Source organism: Mustela erminea, chromosome 11 (genome assembly GCF_009829155.1).
Source record: "Mustela erminea isolate mMusErm1 chromosome 11, mMusErm1.Pri, whole genome shotgun sequence".
In the NCBI taxonomy this organism is placed as follows: Eukaryota; Metazoa; Chordata; class Mammalia; order Carnivora; family Mustelidae; genus Mustela; species Mustela erminea.
The window spans coordinates 89,211,149-89,230,971 of NC_045624.1; the positions used below are offsets into that span (position 1 = coordinate 89,211,149).

The 19,823-nt window shown below is 40.9% G+C and overlaps 1 protein-coding gene across 2 annotated transcripts in view; it reads left to right on the forward strand.

The window, feature by feature from the left end:
• Positions 1 to 19,306, forward strand: part of PRKAR2B (protein kinase cAMP-dependent type II regulatory subunit beta) — a 90,843-nt gene extending 71,537 nt beyond the window's left edge. The window contains exons 5-12 of one of the 2 annotated variants that reach the window (XM_032304099.1): positions 2,568 to 2,674; positions 5,472 to 5,625; positions 10,690 to 10,791; positions 12,479 to 12,553; positions 14,900 to 14,965; positions 15,096 to 15,234; positions 15,686 to 15,825; positions 17,298 to 17,455. In XM_032304099.1, the coding sequence (XP_032159990.1) occupies positions 2,568 to 2,674; positions 5,472 to 5,625; positions 10,690 to 10,791; positions 12,479 to 12,553; positions 14,900 to 14,965; positions 15,096 to 15,234; positions 15,686 to 15,825; positions 17,298 to 17,351 (837 nt within the window). In that variant the 3' untranslated portion in view covers positions 17,352 to 17,455. Of the gene's footprint in view, positions 1 to 2,567; positions 2,675 to 5,471; positions 5,626 to 10,689; positions 10,792 to 12,478; positions 12,554 to 14,899; positions 14,966 to 15,095; positions 15,235 to 15,685; positions 15,826 to 17,297 lie in introns of both variants that reach the window. The other variant, XM_032304100.1, reaches the window with a different exon arrangement.
• Positions 19,307 to 19,823: the final 517 nt, after the last annotated feature.

The following is a 19,823-nucleotide window of genomic DNA, read 5'->3' on the forward strand; positions in this document are numbered from 1 at the left end:
CTCAGAATGGATCCAGGACCTAAATATAAGCTCCCAAACTGTAAAAACTCCTAGAAGAAAACACAAGGGTTTGGGACACCTGGGTGGCTCAGTGGGTTAAGGCCTCTGCCTTCAGCTCGGGTCATGATCCCAGGGTCCTGGAATCGAGCCCCACATCGGGCTCTCTGCTCAGCAGGGAGCCTACCTCCCCCTGCCTCTCTGCCTGCCTCTCTGCCTACTTGTGATTTCTGTCTGTCAAATAAATAAAATCTTAAAAAAAAAAGAAAACACAAGGATTCATCTTCATGACCTTGGATTTAGCAGTGGATTCCAAAAATAGGAATATGAAAAGAAAAGAAAGAAACTGGGCTTTATAAAAAATAAAAAATTTTGGGGCGCCTGGGTTGCTCAGTGGTTTGGGCTGCTGCCTTCGGCTCGGGTCATGATCTCAGGGTCCTGGGATCGAGCCCCGCATCGGGCTCCCTGCTCCGCAGGAAGCCTGCTTCCCTCTCTCTCTCTCTCTCTCTCTCTGCCTGCCTCTCTGCCTACTTGTGATCTCTGTCTGTCAAATAAATAAATAAAATCTTTAAAAACAAACAAATAAATAAATAAAATAAAAAAATTTGTGCATCGAATGACATTATTGAAAAAAATGAAAGACATTCTACAAAATGGGAGAAAATAATTACAGATCATCTATATATATAAAGGCCTAGTAGCCAAAATATATAAAGAACTCTTACAGCTCAACAGCAAAATAACAACCCTACTTAAAATTAGGCAAAATACTTGAATAGACATTCTCCAAAAAAGATATACAAATGACCAATAAACACATGAAAAGATTCTCAGCATGGCTAGTCATGAGGGAAAGGCCAATTCTGAAACCATAATGAAATACCAGCCCAGTGCTCCTAGTTGTGTGTCTATAGACCATTTTTTTAAGAAGGGAAAATAACAAGTTGGCGAGGATGTGGAGAAGTTAGAACTTCATTGCGGGTGGGAGAGAAAGTGGTTTACAGACTGTGGAATATGGTTTGGCAGTTGCTCAAAAGGTTAAACCTAGAATTACCATAGGACTCGGTAGTTCCACTCCTCAGTATAACCCAGAAGAATGGATGTAAATATTCAGACAAATCCTTGAATATGACTGTTCCATAGCTGCACTATTCACAGTAGCAAAAAGGTGGAAACAATCCAAGTGTCCATTGGCAGGTGAATGGGTAAACGAAGTGTGGTATATTTACAGCAGAATACTATTCATCTATAAAAAGGAATAAAATAGGATTATCCAGAACAAGGATGAACCTTGAAAACCTTATGCTGAGTGAAATAAGGCAGAAGGAAAAGGTCACACTGTATGATTGCATTGTAGGAAATACCAGATTAGGGGGATCATAGAGACAGAAAACAGTGGGTGTTGCCAGGGGGAGAGAAGAGCAAAGTGACAGCGTAGTGGGCACAGGCCTACTTTTTGGAGTGATGAAGATGTGTTTAGAAACTAAGAAGTGGTGGTTGCACAACTTTGTGGCCACTGAATTGTTCATTTAACCATGGTTGATTTTATGAGAAACTTAACCTCACACACAAAAAAACATGTATATATAATTCATCTGAGCATTTAATGTCAGTATTTAGTGTCAATATAAAGTGACATTAGTGTCACTTTAAGGAGGCATTTAAATCAACAGTTTACAGAATCAGTTACTGCGGCACCTCCACAAAATCCCTGGGTTCCACAAAAACCCAGTTTGAGAAACATTGAGCTCTTTTGTCTGTCTTGGGGGGGGGTCTTTGAATGGTTCCTGTATTTGTTCTAAGGAAAGGTTTCTTCACCTTTTAGTTTATGCTCACTAGCTGGTTTACCCTTAAGCCTTGTCAATCACACTTGAGCAGAACAAAAATTTTATGTAGTGTAAGTAGTTGTTGAAGAATAGGTTTGACGTTTCTGACTTCCGTTTTAATAAATCTGCCCTAGGGAGGTAAATGGTTGCTTCTTGAAGAGAACTAGCGTGATGAGGAACCATGATCACAAATCTCCCATTGTCATTTTGGGGTTTGCCTTTCATCTTGTTTTTCAGTTCTGTTGTTTTGTTTTTGGTGCTAAACCAAACAGGATTGGAGTCAGAATTCACTAAGTGTTTAGGTAATCTCTACATAAATTCTAGTGATGACTAAACATAAGGAAGTTTTAAGAACAGATAATCTTTAAAAGACATTTGCAGTCATTCTTTATGAATCTGGTCATTTTAATTGCCAAGATTCTATTTCATTTATACGTTGTGGTTCGCAGGTTCATTTTTCAATATATCAAAGTGGTGGTTGTTGCACTGAAATATTCTGAAATAAGCTAATTATAATTTCATTGAGGTACCGAATATGAAAGGAAGGCAATGTATAGTCATCTCATTTGTTAGGTGGTACGAACTACTGTGCTCTGTGTGTGTGTGTTTGACAAGATTTAATGGCAGTGGTGATATTTCTGTGTCTTCGAGCTGGTTCCCAGAAATATAAAGCCGGTTATGGTTAGTTAAGTGAAGGTACTGTAGACAAACGTAAGAATTGTATCTTTTCTTTTGAAAAAATAGGAGCAGATGTCTCAAGTATTAGATGCCATGTTTGAAAAACTGGTCAAAGAAGGGGAGCATGTAATTGATCAAGGAGATGATGGTGACAACTTCTACGTGATCGATAGGTAAGTTTTGTGTAACCTCCCTGCTGAAATGTAATGAACCTTCCGTATAAAACCTCAGCGGTTCTAGTAACGACTGGCAAATTAATATTTGATAGTTGCTATTACCTCTTTATTCTTGGAAGCCTACTGTGAATGAGTGTGGTGCAACTACATTAGATCACAAAAAAAGGCCTCGTTCATAGAAGAACGGGTGATTTGGGTCAGTTAAATCTATAAATCTCAGGCATTTACTGTGAGCCGCCTCATTTATTAACTTTGTCTTGAGAGGAGGCCTTTTACACTTAGAAGGGACAACATCTGGGGTGCTGAGTCACATAACTCAATCTGTTCTTTTTTTATTAACAATAAAGTAGAACATGCACATGGTGGAGAGGGTAGTTTATGTTCTTTCCAGAAATTGTGTATGCATTCTTGTGCATTAAAAACCTTGTAGAAAAGTTATTTTAAAACATTGCAGAGAAGGGCATCTGGGTGGCTCAGTTGGTTGAGCGCCTGCATTTCAGCTCAGGTCATGATCCCAGAGTCCCAGGATCAAGTCCCAGGATCAAGTCCCACATCAGGCTCCCAACTCCATGGGGAATCTGCTTCTCTCTCTGACCCTCCCCCTTCTCATGCTCTATCTCCCATTCTCTTTCTCAAATGAATAAAATCTTAAAAAAAAAAAAAAGTGCAGAGAGATTATCATATTAAATGGGGGAGACGGGCATTCATATTGAAAATGTAATTTTGGACAGTTGTGCTTTACTTCGCTAAAGAACAGCGTGCTTCAAGCGGTCGTTAGATAGGAGCCCTAAACTATGAGGGGGGAGCGGTCTGAACAGAGGCTGTGTTTCTCCACCCTGGTAAAGTGGTGCTGAAGTGTCGGCATCCCCAGTCCCTCCTGGTCTGGGGGCCACGCACGTCCTCTCCCAGCGTGGCCGAAATCATCGGGGGCATTGCTTCTCCGGGCTGAGTTGTGCTCAGCGCAGAGCCTTGCGGAAAATCCCACCCCGCCTGTGCAGCCCGTGTCTTGACTTGGCTCTGGGGTTGGCATGTCCCTGACCCCAGCAGTGATGCACACCCCCCGCAGGCAGGTTCTCACCGATTCCTCCGTTCCCTCCTCTGGATGCCGTGGTGACCTGGAGAACCATTGGCAAGGGCTGGGGTGAGCTCTCTGATTTTAGAACACACCCAGTTATTCCATAGGTAAATTTAAATTCTTGATTTTTGTATCCTTAACAGCTTTCATCAGTGACGCGCCTCAAGTTCACTCAGCTGTTACGCTGTATTTAACTTTGGGGGTATAGATGGGAAACCCAGATATGACAAGAACTCCCTCACGTTTCCCTGGTCAGTTAGATCCTCATCACCCATTTGACAGGCGAAAGGTCCCAGGCACGCAGAAGTGACAGGAGTCGGTGAAGGTCCGCCAGCCCGGCATCCGGGTCCGTTGGTCCTCGTTTGTGGTCTTCCTGTGGCTCTGCTCTGCCCCGATGCCTCACATTATCAAGGAAGAAATGTGTGTGAGGAGGTGGTAGGGGCGGTAGATAGTGAGCTGGCAGCTGGCCTCGGGGCTCATTTTACTTCTCATCAGCACGTTTGTCACGTAGTTTATTCTGTTCAAAGTAGAAAATGCATAAAATGGTTTTAGTGCCAAAGTGTAAATAGTGTTAATAGAAGAATTAGTCTATACTTGAAAAATAGTCATGAAACCGCTTCTAGAAGGTGTCCTTGAAAAGCCTTTCTAACCGCGAACATCAGACTCGTTATTCTCCTCCTCGTTAATGTTTGTGTAGTGCCTTGTGCTTTTTGCTTTTGTTGTATCTTTACCACTCATAATCCTTTCCTAATCTTAAAAGCTCTCCCTTTTTTGTCTTTGTTAGAGGCTTAGCCCACAGAATAAAGCCAAAGAATTTTCGCTGGCTTTCCTCTCAGGTGTTTCAGCAAGCCTCAAAGCCATGTTCTCTGGCAAAGCGCAGTGTGTGGGAAGACAGTTGTCCAAGGAAGAAATTAGTGCCATAGACACAGGGTCCGTGATACATGGAGGACAGTGCTGGGCACACGGAGTGCTGCCTGCCTAGAAGACGAACCCAAATAAAAGATAAGCACAGAATAAAAAGACCTACAGAAAGACCAGGATCAGATATTGAGTCTGGATTTCTACCACTTTTTGCTTTGGCTTAGGGGTCAGTCTGCGGTAAAGCCCCAGATGATGTGTAAAGGGCCAGAGTACACTCTTCAGGCTTTGAGGCCCTGGGGTCCCAGCCACTCAGCTCTGCGCGTGCAGATCAGCTGTCAGGAAGGCGCAGGCGAACCCATGTGTTTGTGTCCTAGGAAAACTTTATTGCGGAAGGCAGGCTGTGGGTCCCTGGGCCGTGCTTCGCTGGCCCCTTCCTTAAATGATACAAGAGCCTTGTATTTGCTGTACAGTAGGACCGACCAAATTCTTAGAGCTGTGTTCTTTAAAAAAAAAAAAAAATGTTATTTTCTTCTGATTACAAAAGTAATACATGTTCTCTTTAGACACAAAACTCCTAACGTATCCTTCACGTTTGTAATGCTCGGAGATGACTGCAGTCGGCTTTTTCAGAAGAATGTCTGTGCCTATTCTGTACAGTTGGCTCTTATTTTTTTATCACTTGTTATTATAAACTTTTATTTGGTCTCATTTTTCCCTGGCAGGCACATGTCCGGTCAGAAGAGAAAGGGAATCTGGAAAGGAGATTTCGTCGAACATGGCTCTTCTCTGAAATGATGATTTATTTTCAGGAGATTTGACTTGAGTTACTTTTACCTCTTGTTTTTCATCTGCCAACAGAGGCACATTTGACATCTACGTGAAATGCGATGGTGTCGGAAGGTGTGTGGGCAACTACGACAACCGCGGGAGCTTCGGTGAACTGGCCTTAATGTACAATACGCCCAGAGCGGCCACAATCACTGCTACCTCTCCTGGTGCTCTGTGGGGTTTGGTGAGTGGAACCTGTATTTGACCTGAGTGTTACTTGTGAAATCATTATGACAGAAGCCGGGCAGGTAGAGTCTTCTGGTTCTAAAAGGTGGATGTCTTTGTGATCCTCATCGGTCATTTTGAGGGTATTTATTAAGCACCTACTGGATGCTGTACTTCTCGGTGGTGAGTGAAATCTTCATGTTCTTTTTCCAGTGAAGTCAGGAGCTTAACCTACTGGGCCAGATCCGAACTGCTGCTCTTTTACCCACCCTTAGAAAGCAGCCACCCAGACCAGTGAGCAAGGCCTCTGGGGCTGTTTTCTCAGGTAGCTTTCTTGTGGTGTGGTTGGATCTGCGCTTCCCCAGGTGTGGTCCCCTGACCGGGAGCATCTGTATTACTGGGGCACTTTGCTAGAAATGCTCGTTCTGGGCCCCTTCCCCTTACTGATTCAGGTCCATGAATCAGAGGCTCTGGAGGTGGGATGCGGTGATCTGTGCTTGAGCAAGCCCACCACGAGACTCAGACGCATGCTGGAGTTTGAGAAGCCCCTGTAAGCAGGTTCCCTTGACATGCTTTAAAATTGGAACAAGTTTGGGGCACCTGGGTGGCTCAGTGGGTTAAAGCCTCTGCCTTCGGATCAGGGGCAGGTCATGATCCCAGGATCCTGGGATCGAGCCCCACATTGGGCTCTCTGCTCAGCGGGGAGCCTGCTTCCTCCTCTCTCTCTCTTTGACTGTCTCTCTGCCCACTTGTGATCTCTGTCTGTCAAATAAATAAATAAAATCTTAAAAAAAAAATAAATTGGAACAAGTTTGCATTGAAAAGCAGCTGGGTAGCATCCAAATTCTGGAAGCCCACGTTTCTCACCCAAATGCACATCAGAATTACTTGAAGGCAGGCAGGGCAAGGGGAGGGGATATTTAAGAAAAAAAAATCCTCTTGCTGAGGATCCACCGAGACCAGTATAATCAGACTGCAGGGGTGGGAGCTGGGCTTTTAAAATAAGTTTGTTAATGGTGGTATTTCTACAAGACTTAAAAGTTGGTTTAAAGACCTTTGGAAGAGGTGGGAGGAGGATACTTTCCATACCCGATACCAGGGTTCAGACTGGCCGGTTCTGGAAGCCTGTCTTTAAGCTGGAGCTTCTCAGACTCCGAGCTACTTACGGGTCACGTGGGAGCATAGTTTGCAGCTCCTGATTCACAGGATCTGCGATGAGGCCTGTGGTCCTGCATTTCCCATGAGCTCCCAGGAGACCCCGGTGTCGCTGTGCCCAGAGCACACTTCAAGCAATGCTGATTTTTAGGGCATGTTTGCAATGCTTGTATTTCCTTTCAAATTGTTGAAAATGGCCCACTCTCTGGTTTCGAGTGTGTATTTTATTTTATTAGATTAGTTCCCTCAATAATCATTTTGTGGAAGGAGAAGAGGTTGAGAGCATAGAAGGTCCCTTTGCAGTCTGGGTCCAAGAACCATCTGTAGCTTTGCAGAAGTAACCTGTCACTTCGTGTGGACTCAGCCCTTGAACTCTGAAGTCGAGTCAGCTGATAAAAAATCTCTTGCTCAGAGAAACCATACATACTCTATGTTTCTTCTTATTAGAATCAGACGGTTACTGTTGCTGTGATGAGTCTCTCTGACTCATTTTAAGTTGAACAAGAAACAAGAGGAAACTCATCATGGTCTGGCGTGGATAAAGGACTGTTAAAGATTTGAGCACCCAAAGCCAGCAAAACAGAAACCACAAACTGGACCAGGCTAGGTCCATAGGACATGTTTGCCAGGTATCAGAGTGGTTGGCTCCATCTAGAGTCGGCCATCACCTGTTAAGGAAGGTATCTGCTGAAGGTTCAGTTGTTGGTTTGAGGTTGCCGGCCAGAGTCAGAGGGTCTGGAAGCCCCCTGCACACCCTTGGAGCAACATCACTCGTAGCGGCCTGGCCCCTCTGAGTCCTCCTAATTTGCAGCCCCAGTAGAAACCTTAAGCTGGGTACCAAGGCCCAGCATTCCCAGTGTGTACGATACTTAAGCCGTCAAGAAGGATTAAGCATTTTCAGAGATTTTACTTATCTCTCCACGTTATTCAGGTGGGCAGTTTATGATGATTACCTTAGGATATGTGCCTAAGTGCAGGAACTTTTCTAAAAATTAGAATTAGCCTGTCACTTAATCCTTCAAATACGTTTTTTAAGAGCCACTTACTGAACTTTTCAGGAAGAGTTGAGTAGGAAAGATGTTTTCCTTTAAGACCCGCAGATTGGAGCTCTGCCCTATAAATGCAGGTAGAAACATAAGCAGATCCTGAGAGAAAAGCCCTTAGTTAGACTAGCCTAAGTTTGTAAATAGTACTTGGTCACTGTGAGCCCTAGGGGATTAACTGACACACGTGACCCTGCCAGTGATTCAGGAAGGCGATTATTGAAGTGACTAGGATGAAAACATTTGAAATGGGACTTAGTGGATTTTAATTATATGTCACAGTGGGTGTGAAGAAGTGGGCCACTAACAAAATTTTCATGGGACCAGTACCTTATTGTGGTTAATTTTTAATCCCTAAACTATTTCTCATCTGCTCTGTTTTGCAATAAACTCTGTCCGTAAAAGGGGGTTGCAGCTGGTTCCCAAACCTGATTATGTATCAGAATCACTTGGGGTAGCTTTTATGACCTATAGGTTAGTGAGCCCTACACGCAGACGTTGTTCGAGTCATTCAAGTCTTCATACCGCAGTGATTCTGATGCAGACCCGAGCTTGGAAATTATTTCTATAGTTTTAATAATTATCTTGCACATTTTTCTATTTTAAAAAAGTTAATTAGGATTACAACTCCAAATTATTGCCCTTGTCAAATTGTAATAAACGAAATTGGGGAATAGGATATTTGCTTTCCTGGAGACTTACATCCACAATGGTGTTTTCCTCCATCCTGCCAATTCGGTTAAATTCATCCTCACTGTGTCAGCATAGTAATTTAATAATTAATGAACATATCACAGTTTTACTGGATATTAAAATGGTATAATTGTATATTGGTGTGTGTGTGACAAACCAACATAATTCTGGGGGCTCTTGACTAAGAACCATTATAAATAATGTTTTGTAGGGAGTTTTTCAAAATAAAGTTTGTAGGAAAATAATTTTTTGAGCTGTTATCTTTAAAATTTTTCCTAGTTTCCTAGTTTCCTAATTGAATTCTGTATCTTTGAGGTTAAGTAGTATAAACAGAGGAAAGTTTGAGAACCCTGAGAATGGTAAACACTGGCATTTGACTCTGATATTCAAGAAGGTTATAGTTCTCTGTGCACATTTTTTAAAAAAGAAAAACTCTGACATTATGTGGATGTGACAACCTAGCATACATAATTTTTTCAAGATCTCATAATTGCTTTATGATTAAAAAAATTTCTAATAACGTGGGGCGCCTAGGTGGCTCAGTGGGTTAAACTGCTGCCTTCAGCTCGGGTCATGATCTCGGGGTCCTGGGATCCAGCCCCACATCCGGCTCTCTCCTTGGCAGGGAGCTTGCTTCCCTTCCTGTCTCTCTGCCTGCCTTTCTGCCTACTTGTGATCTCTGTCAAATAAATAAATAAAAAATCTTAAAAAAAAAATTTCTAATAGTGTTTTCATGCATTTTCTTTTCTACAACCCACATGAAGATTTACATTCAGAAAGATCACAACCAGTATATTTACCAGTATATTACTGTATTTACTGATGTATGTCTTTGTATAGAACTGAATTAAATTAAATAACTAAACAACACTTAACTATAAGGTGTGCATGCTGAGATTTTCTATACGTTATTTTTTATAAAAATGCTGGTCATGGGTGAAGGAGGTCAGAAGGTACAAACTTCCAGTTATAAAATAAATAAGACCTGGGGATGTCCTGTCCACCACAGCCACTGCAGTCTGCAGGCTATATCTGTTGCTAAGAGTATAGATCTTAAAAGTTCTCACCTCTAGGGTGCCTGGGTGGCTCAGTGGGTTAAGCCGCTGCCTTCGGCTCAGGTCATGATCTCAGGGTCCTGGGATTGAGTCCCGCATCGGGCTCTCTGCTCAGCGGGGAGCCTGCTTCCTCCTCTCTCTCTCTCTGCCTGCCTCTCTGCCTACTTGTGATTTCTCTCTGTCAAATAAATAAATAAAAATATATATAAAAAAAAAAGTTCTTACCGCTAGAAAAGGGAATTTGTAACTATGTATGGTGATGATGTTAACCAGACTTATTCTGATCATTTCTCAATATATGTGAGTATCAAATCATTATATTGTACATTCTAAATTAATATTATAGGTCCATTATAAGTCAGCTTTTAAAAAAAAGGGGGTGGTCATGTTCCACGGCTTGATTTTGGACATCCAAGGGCTGTCATCCACAGTAGAGAACTTGTGTTCTTCTGTTTGAACTCAGAGACGATGAGTGCTGAGGTCGCTTCAGGGGGCTGAGGGTGGAGGAGATGGGGAGATGGTGGTCAAAGGTTGGAAACTTCCAGTTACAAGGTGAATGAGTTCTGGGGATTGAATGAACAGCATGGTAATTATGGTTAACACTGTATTGTACCTTTGAAAGTTGCAAAGGGAGTCTCAGATGTTCTCATTACAATAAAGAAAGGGTAATTATGTGAGGTGATACCAGTATTAACCAGCCCTATTGTGGTAATCATTTCATAATATATAAGTGTATCAAAGCAAAGGGTTGAATACCTTGAACTCTTACACAATGTTACAGATCAGTTCTATGTCAGTAAAGCTGGAGGAAAACAAAGACAGAGCAGGTGCCTTTTTTTCTAATGGTGCAATAGCACCACCTTGTGGATTTATCACCATTACATGTTGGCCAGTTCTGTTCTGAATAAAAGGAAACTTTCCTTTTTCAGAAAAAGGAAAGTAATATTTTATATGGGTCTATATTTTATGCCTGAAGAAATGAAACAACCTGAAAAAATATAACATTAACCTTTTATTTGAGAATCTTCAGTTATTGTTTGTTTTTTATTGGGACTAAAATGAGACTATCTCTTCAAACTTTTTTTCCTAATAAAATCTGCCTCTTAACTGTCTTTGTATCTGCTATTTTGCCTTTAGGACAGGGTAACCTTCAGGAGAATAATTGTAAAAAATAATGCCAAAAAGAGAAAAATGTATGAAAGCTTTATCGAGTCACTGCCATTCCTTAAATCATTGGAAGTAAGTACATGTTTATGCTTTTGTTTTATTTTGCTTTAAAAGTTTGTTTTGTGTGGAACATTAAGTTCTGTAGGAAAGTTTCTCTGAATATTTTTATTTGAAAAGATTGAACGATGGTGTTTGTCTAACATAGTATTTCTTATACTACCTGTAGCTGCAGATGTTTTGTTTTGCTTTGTTTTACAAGTAACAGACTCATGTGAGTGTCTAGAACAGATTTATATGTGATCTTTATCTAAAAGCAGACTTCAGAGATATTTACCAAAAGAATACAAACATACTAATTCAAAGGGATACACATGTCACAATGTTTATAGCAGCATTATTTACCATAACCGAATTATGGGAACAGCCCACGTGCCCATCAACTGATGAATGGATAAAGAAGAGGTGGTATATGTGCGCATGTAAACATACACACAATGGAATATTACTCAACCATAAAAAAGAATGAAACCTTGCCATTTATGACATGGGTGGAGCTGCGGAGTATAATGCTGAGTGAAGTAAGTCAGTCAGAGAAAGACAGATACCTTTGATTTTACTCATGTGTAATTGAAGAAGCAAAACAGATGAGCCCAGGGAAGATAGAGGCAAACCAAGAAACAGACTCAACTCGAGAGAACACACTGATGGTCACGGGGCGGGGGGAGATGGGGGTGAAGGAGAGCACTTACAGGGAGCACTGCGGTCGAATCCCTATATCAACCACCTGAAAACTAATATAAGACTGTATGTTAACTGACTGGGATTTAAATAAAAACTTAGAAAAAGTAAAAGCAAACTTGAAGTAATGGCAGAAATGTGGGCAGGGGCGCTAGTTACGCCTTCACAGGGAGAGCTTCTCTAAAGAGTCTTTTCCTTCCCAGTCAACCTTGCTGTTTACCCCCCTTCCCCTTTCTTCTTCAGATTGGCCTTCCAGGGTCTCTTCTGTTTTTAGGCTACGCTTACTCACCTGGCGAACTTGTCAAATGCCCTGGCTTTAAACACTGCTTATACGTTATCTCCTAAAATGGCCATCGCCAGGCAAGGTCCCTCTGTCGAATGGCCAACGCGTTTATCCAACTGCATAATTGACATTAGTGCTCACGGGTCTAATCGACGTCTCGAACCTAGCGTGTTCCCGATCTCCTTCTGCCGTGCCTTCCCCGCCTTCCTGCGTCCCGGCCACGAGCCTTGGAATTAGCACTGACTCATCTCCTGAAATTTCCCTCTGTTGGGTTGTTGGTACATGCCTGGTAAAGTTTTTGGCCACGTTACAGAATGCATAAGAGGCACACTGATTGTGTCTCGTGGCATCTCTTTTAAAAATGAAAGATTGGGGGCTGGAAATCCACATGCCTTCAGAGTTAGGCAGGTAAGGCACAGGAGCAGAGGAAGCCAGAGTGGGACGGAGGCTGGGCTTGGGCTCCAGCTCCAGAACGTTGCTGAACCACAGCCCATTGTTGGCCGCGCACCATCAATGTGGCCTGGGTATTTCTGAGTCCCCTGATTTTTCAAGAGAAGCTGAGAATTCAGATTTTCCTGAGAAACCTATTTTTTTAAAAATGCTGGCAGTTAATTAATACAACACATACACAGACAAACCTGTTCTATTTGGCCTCGAGACTACCGATTTTAACGTTCTGAAATAGAAGTTTAGTCTGTTTAATTTAGTCCATTTAATCATATGTTTTTTCCATTGAAGGTTTCCGAACGCCTGAAAGTGGTAGATGTGATAGGCACCAAAGTATACAACGACGGAGAACAGATTATTGCTCAGGTATAGTGCTTTTTAGGTAATTCTGCTTAGGGTTTTATTCCAAAAGGCTCTTTCACAAGGCCGATCTTGATGAATTTTTCATATGTGTCTATAATCAGCATATAGTGGTGGATTAAATGACTATCACTTCCACCAAAAGACCTGTTGAAAGTGGTTTAATTTACAGCCATTAAGTTATTTGAATATTTTTATTTATATAATTAACTCCTGATGAATATGTATTAAATCATCAGATGGATTTCTGGATAATTGTCTATTTGTACATGACATGAAATTCAAACGTATCTATGGTAAGTTGTCGTTAATAATCAGAAAAAACAGGTCAGCACATTCCTTGTGATAACATGCACCCAGAAAGCACACCGGGAGTTCCCGCAGAGTTTTGCATGATCAGTTCGGGATGAAGCCTCCTGGGGATGCTCCCTGATAAAGTTAATCAAGAAGGGAACACGCTGTACCATGTTCTGTATCAGCTTCCGGGAATGAAATGGGGGCTGACGTGCCATTTCACCCCTAATGCTTCTCCGAGATCCCAGTTGGATCAGGTAGGAATACACACCTTCATTACGACAGAGCTGCCGAGAAGTAGGATTTATGAAGACAGTCAGGGTTCACAGATAAAGCAGACTGATGATAGTGCCCATATTTCTTAGCTACAGTTCTAAGCACTACGTGAACGATTTCAACAGATTTTAAGGTTCTTTAATTTTTGTATCACATTTAAGTATTGTCTTTTAGTATATGTGGAATGAGACGCAAGGTCTGTGAGCTTGAGGCACGAATAATTGTGTTAGGAGGCAAATACACAAGTAAATCAGTCTCTCCTGTCCACATGCATGCACACACCGATTATAGTCAGGGGTTGGAAGGAGGTGGAGTCAAATTAGAGAACAAGACCAAGGTTCTCCTATGGAAGTTGAAAAATAACCAAGCACAGAGCACTTTTGACATGATTTTTTTTAGCCTTTTATTTTGAAATAGTTACAGATTCATGGTAAGTTGCAGTGATCATACAGAGGTCCTGTGCCCTTCCCCCCACCTTCTCCCGGTGCCTCTGGTGTCCCTACACTTCACACCATCACCCCTATGATCCAACATTGGCACAGCCCACCAGCCCTGTGTTGTCACTTCTTTGTGCCTTTAGAGCATGTTTTGGGAAAACAAAATTATCAGGCACCAGCTCACTTGGTCAGTGGAACATGTGACTCTTGATCTCAGGGTTATGAGTTCTAGCCCTACATTGGGCTTAGAGGTTATTTAAAAACAAAATCTGAAAAAACAATAATATAGCAGTCAACAGATGTATTATGATTTTAAACACTTGAAAATGTAATAGGACGCCCCTATGATACAAAGTAAGAGAGGATTATAGATATATTATACTTAGGGTTTATTGAAGGTATTTTTAGGTATTATCTCTGAAGCATTTATAAATATGTTACATAAATCTAGACTCCACATTTTTGTGATGTAATCTGACACTGTGTTTCTTGAATTGTATGTACAATTGTATGTGTTTCTATGAATCGTTTCTTGAAATGTATGTAAAGAGTTTTGAAATTCCCAAGTTTCTCTAGAATCACTTTGGAGGCTCAGAAAAGTCAGTATTTGCTGTCATCTATACTACACTACTTCCTTCAGGAGGCATCACTGAAAATCAGGGCAGAGTTCACCCAAAAAGGAAAAGTAGAGAAAGCAGGGGTGTGGTTAGAAATGGCAACACTTTCAGAAGCCTTTTTGAGGCCCCAGGGTAGGATAGAGCATCAGTAACAACATCAGGGCCCACGTGGGCTGCCTCCCAATATGTCCGGTTGTTTTTTCCTCCTTGAGAGTTTCTCCTCTCTGGGCCCCATGCTGATGCTTCTCATCAGAGTATGACACAGGGTGCGCATCTGAGCGCTTCTTGGGAAGCACAGGATTGGCCTGCAGAGCAGGACGTGCTGGGACATGGCACTGCTATCTGGGACTGTAGACATTGTCATCCAGGCGGCCGTTGGGGCTTAATTCTCACCTCTGTATTTGCCATGTCTCCTTGGCTAGCTTTAGCCAGAAGTGCCATGGGGAAGAGTTTATTATTTGAAATAGTTTTACATGAAAGAAATAACTGAACAGTACCAAATCATTATATTGTACATTCTAAACTGAAGGTGAGCTTGTTACTTTAGAATTGCTGATCATGGCCTCTCAATGTAGACAGCGAGATGGTCTGTTCCTCTGGCCCCTCACTGTCCTGGCAGACCGTCTGTACCATGGAGCTGGGTCGATCTCAGGGCTGCAAGAGGCCAACAGGATTGCTGGCATTGAAATCTGCATTTCCCCCACTCTGTTTTTGTTTCCTTCTTACAGGGAGATTTGGCGGATTCTTTTTTCATCGTGGAGTCTGGCGAAGTGAAAATCACTATGAAAAGGAAGGTGAGTGTTGGCAAGTCCTGAAAAGCCATGTTAGCCACAGAGCACCAGGTTTCCTTTCTGATGCTCACCCTACGATTAACGGAGATTTCATGAGCTGAGTCATGGCTCACACTCTTCCTTCCCTTGTCAGGGTAAGTCAGAAGTGGAAGAGAACGGTGCCGTGGAAATCGCTCGCTGTTCTCGGGGTCAGTACTTCGGAGAGCTGGCTCTGGTCACCAACAAACCTCGGGCCGCTTCCGCGCACGCCATCGGGACCGTCAAATGTTTAGGTAGGGGTCACAGGGGTGGACGTGCCTCTACTTGCAGTCATGAGACCTGCATTCTGTGTTCATGAGCCTGTGCCGACGATCTCACTGGGTCCCCAACTTTCACCGTCCCCACAAAAGAGAACAAGGTCACGATTCATTGCTTTAGGGAATCCATTTGTGAGAGCCTTTCTTTTTTTCTTTATGGATCGTCCCATCCCTATTTTGTTCTTCCGTACAGGCACGAAAAAACATCTTGTTTTAGTAAAGAATTCGGAGTATGAAGCTTTAGGTCTCATCTTTCAAGTAAAGTTTGTGTTCCTCCAAAAAAAAAAAAAAAAAAAAAAAAAAGAAAGCCAGCTAGAATAGTATTTTTATAGCATTCATCCAGGTCTGTGGGCAAAGCCGGAGGGTCTGTGGGAGTACTTCCTCATCCTAGTCCCATGAAACGAAGGTTTGTGTTTGTCAAACACAGGACGGTTTTGTTGTCTAGCTGTTAACGATAAGTCATCACAGATGCCACCTTCAGCTGGAAGACCTCCCTCTGACCTAAGAGACAGAATTTACTTTAAGAGTGAGGAACGGAAGCCAGGAGGTGTCCACATAGCGGACACTGTAAGAAAATTGATTACACAGTGATTATCCACTCTGTTCTCACACGCAGTTCTGTAGAATAAACGTAGCGTCCTCAGATCTGCAGGCATCTTCAGAATTAACTCCTTAGAGAAGTCACTTTTTGAAGGGCTTTCAGGAAGTATAATAGTAATCAAGTGTTACATTTGGATGAAAGAGGAGGTAGGTAGGCACTAATGGGTAATTTTCCTCAGTACAGACAGGAGGAAAAGTAAAAGTGAAGTGAGTGAAACCCCATTAATTTTTTTCTGTAACAGTTATTCCCATTAAAGAAAACCTGAGAAATACAGAAAAGGATGGGAAAAACTAGGAGTCACCCATACTAACCCCCCCCAATTCTGTTCTAATTCCTTCTCATCTTTTTTTTTTTTTTTTGCGGGGGTTTTCTGGTTTTAAGATTTTGTCAATTACTTTTTTTCCATTCACTGTAGCTTAATCAGGTACTTGCTCATTTTATTTCTAGTTGATCAAATTGTAACGTGTGAAGTAAAATACACATTGTAAGTCATGCAGGCATTTCCCACTGGCAAATATTTTGGGCGTTTGGGCCCCATATATTGGGGGTGGGGGAGATTTTTGTGTCTGTGGGCGCAGATAACTTTCCCATATATAGGATTTTTCCTTAGGAATGTTCTCAGGATACACTTTCTTTTCATGCCGTTCGAGGTATACTGCCAGCTCTCTCGGTCTGTACTAATTTACATGCTACCACAGTACAACAATGTCCACTTTCTCTGTTCTTGCAAACATTGTCTTTTGTACCTTTGCAAATTTGAGAGGGAAAAAAAATATATGTATATATGTATATATGTATGTGTTTCTTAAATCTGTATTTCTATGGTGGTGTGATATTTTCCACACGTATATTATAAATAGAGTTTTTAAAAGTGTAGGAGACAAGCAGGAAAGGGGACATAAAGCATATACTTAGAAGCAGACAAAAGCACTTGGGCTGCCATTTAGAATTGACTAGACAATAGGATAAAAGAGCAAAACATTACAAAAGGTAACATTGGGTCTTTACAGCATAGCATTGGGCAAAGAGTAGAGAAAAAAAAGGAAACAGTAGAGAAGAAAAACAAAGGGAAAACAATAGAGAAAAAAAATCCCTTGCCACCTTTAAGGAGTTCATATTACTGAGGTGATGACATCAAAACTAATTTATTTTTTAAAATTCCAAGGCCTTGCCATAACAGCCCCTCATTTTTTTCTTACCATAGACCAGGAGCCTCCCAGCCACCCTAGAAATGCACAGATTATCAGAGGAATACTGGCTGTTTACTTTCTGAAGCGAACATTTTTATTCTTACGCCCTTTCCTTACGTTTGATATATATCTAAAAATGCCATTGCATTATTGATAGCTGCAGAATGGGCATAGTAAATAACTTGGGAATTTTTCAAATTTGCAAAGGATGTTAAATTTGTTTTTCTTTTATTCTCCCCTTTCCTTAGCTATGGATGTGCAGGCGTTTGAAAGGCTTTTGGGACCTTGCATGGAAATTATGAAAAGGAACATTGCCACCTATGAAGAACAGTTAGTTGCTCTGTTTGGAACTAACATGGATATTGTTGAACCCACTGCATGAAGCAAAAGTATGGACAAGACCCGTAGTGACAAAATTCCGCAGTAGTGGTTAGTCCACTGAGAATGTGTTTGTGTAGATGCCAAGCATTTTCTGTGATTTCAGGTTTTTTTCCTTTTTTTTTTTTTTAAACCTTTACAGTGTATCTGTAAACAGAGTAGTGATTTAATACTCAATAGGCTTTACCATCACTTTCTAAAGAATAGGTCAGAAGAATACTGACATACTGATAAGATGACTTTGTACTCCACAAAATTATGATTTGAGTGAAAGTTTCATTCAGATGATTGTGATATACCAAAAGTATTTGTGTGTAAGAAGATAATTAAAGGACACTGCCGTGGGTGATATGTGTTCGTTTGGACTTCTCGGGTTGCTGTGTTAGTGACTGTGCCCATGGAAAGAGACCTTGGCAGTGACTCATGCTGGACAGCATGACATCACATTCTTTTTACAACTCACTATATATAGTAAGTACAGTTTTAATCATTTTTGTTTTCTCAAGTTTTTCAGGCTTGATAAGTTATGTGCTGGCCTTGGACTACGGTGAAATGGTAGAAAACATCATATGCAATTTTCAGACCTTTTATATTTTTGCAATAAAGTACATTTTGACTTCTTTGGCATAATGTCAGTAACTTCCATACCCCAGTGGTTTTAAGGATGAGAATGTAGTCATTATGATAATAGGGAAGAGTCTTTGAGATGAGAGATCATTAACACACAGTTTCCTCATAAAGCATATATCTGCTTCTTTTTTCCATTTTGTAGTTCTCTGTACTCTTTAAAAGTTTGAGTTCAACATTTAATGTCACAAATGGTTTTTGGTTTTTTTTTAAATGCTATTTAGACTTGTCTTCTAGAAGCTGGAGATCTTAACATATGCTAAAAAAAAAAAGAAAAAAGAAAAAAGAAAAAAGAAAGAAAGAAAGAAAAAAGAAAAAAAAGAAAAGGAAAAAAGCGACCTCTCCTATACCAAAAATATTTTGGGGTCCTCATCAGCATGCCCCAGGGATATAGTTCTGTTCTTCACTAGGTGTACATAATACGATCCTTGGCAGACATCTCCCATGGGTTTCCTTTAAAGGTGGTGGGAATAAATTTTTTTAAGCAAAACCAGATATAAATATAAAAGGAATTTCTGCCCCATCCAAATGTCCTTGCCATTTGTGTTACTGTAGACTCAAAAGTGCAGGATGGACTTAATACGTTTTCGTTGATAATATGCCTATTATTCTGCCACATAAGATGAATTACATTCAACCAAAGCAGTATTAACATGGTTTCTATGTCCATGTGACCCCAGTGTCTGGAGAGGTTAGTTCTAATCAGTTGTTCACTTTTAAATGAACAATTACATTTTGGGAAACAGGTTTTAAAGAAATATATATACCTGGGTAAAAATAGTCTGTGGCTCTTACAGTGTGATGTTATTAGAGAACGTTTATGGTCTTACATATATAATGAAAATATGGTTTAAAATGTGTTAATCAAATAATGTACATATAAAAAGTATGTAAAGTATAACTTAGCCACATTTTAGAACATCATTTAACAATTTTGCAAACTTTCTTGTAGGAAGGGAGCTTATGACATGAAGATGACTTGTTTTCTATTTCAGATTTTATTTTAAAAGCCAGTTCTGTTAAACAAGGAAAAACCACAGAGAACCCCCAGATTCCTAGTTCATCATTCTGTACTCTTTATCCACTTTTTCAAAATACCTTGTTGCATCAGCTGATTGTTAACTATTCATGGAATAACAAACAAATGCCTGTTTAATAAAGAACTCTGACCAAGGCTGTAAATGCCAGTTACATTATTTTCAGTATTGTTGGTTATATTTAAATTTACCTTATAATAAAGCACACTTTTATAATAAAATGTTTTTAATGAAGTTTTTTTTTGTTTGTTTTGTGTTGTGTTGTGTTTCTGTCCTGGGAATTGGATGGTGCATATTGTGCCATGTGAGAAACAGGACAGACAGGGTACATGTGAAAGGCATTGCCACCCCACACACACCCTGGACCTAATGCAAGAAAAGAGTATAGTTCTTTATGGCAATAGGGATTTACAGATTTTAACTATTAGTCATATGTGATCTAAACAATCGCAGTGTGCTCCAGACTAGCTTGGCTGTGTAGGCTCACCAGAGATGTGTCACTAACTAGGGAATTTACAAGTTGAAGCATCTAATAAAAACATTTGACTCACACTTGACGTGTGGATGGGATGTCATCATTCAGTCACAAACCAAGATTCTTTACTCTTGGAAGATCCTCCATTGAAATTTCATTCAAGGATACACTCTGTGTAGTTACGAATTATTCTGGAAGAACATTGTAATAACGCAAGTGCTTCTCCTTGTTTCATATAGTGTGTGTGTGGGTGTGTG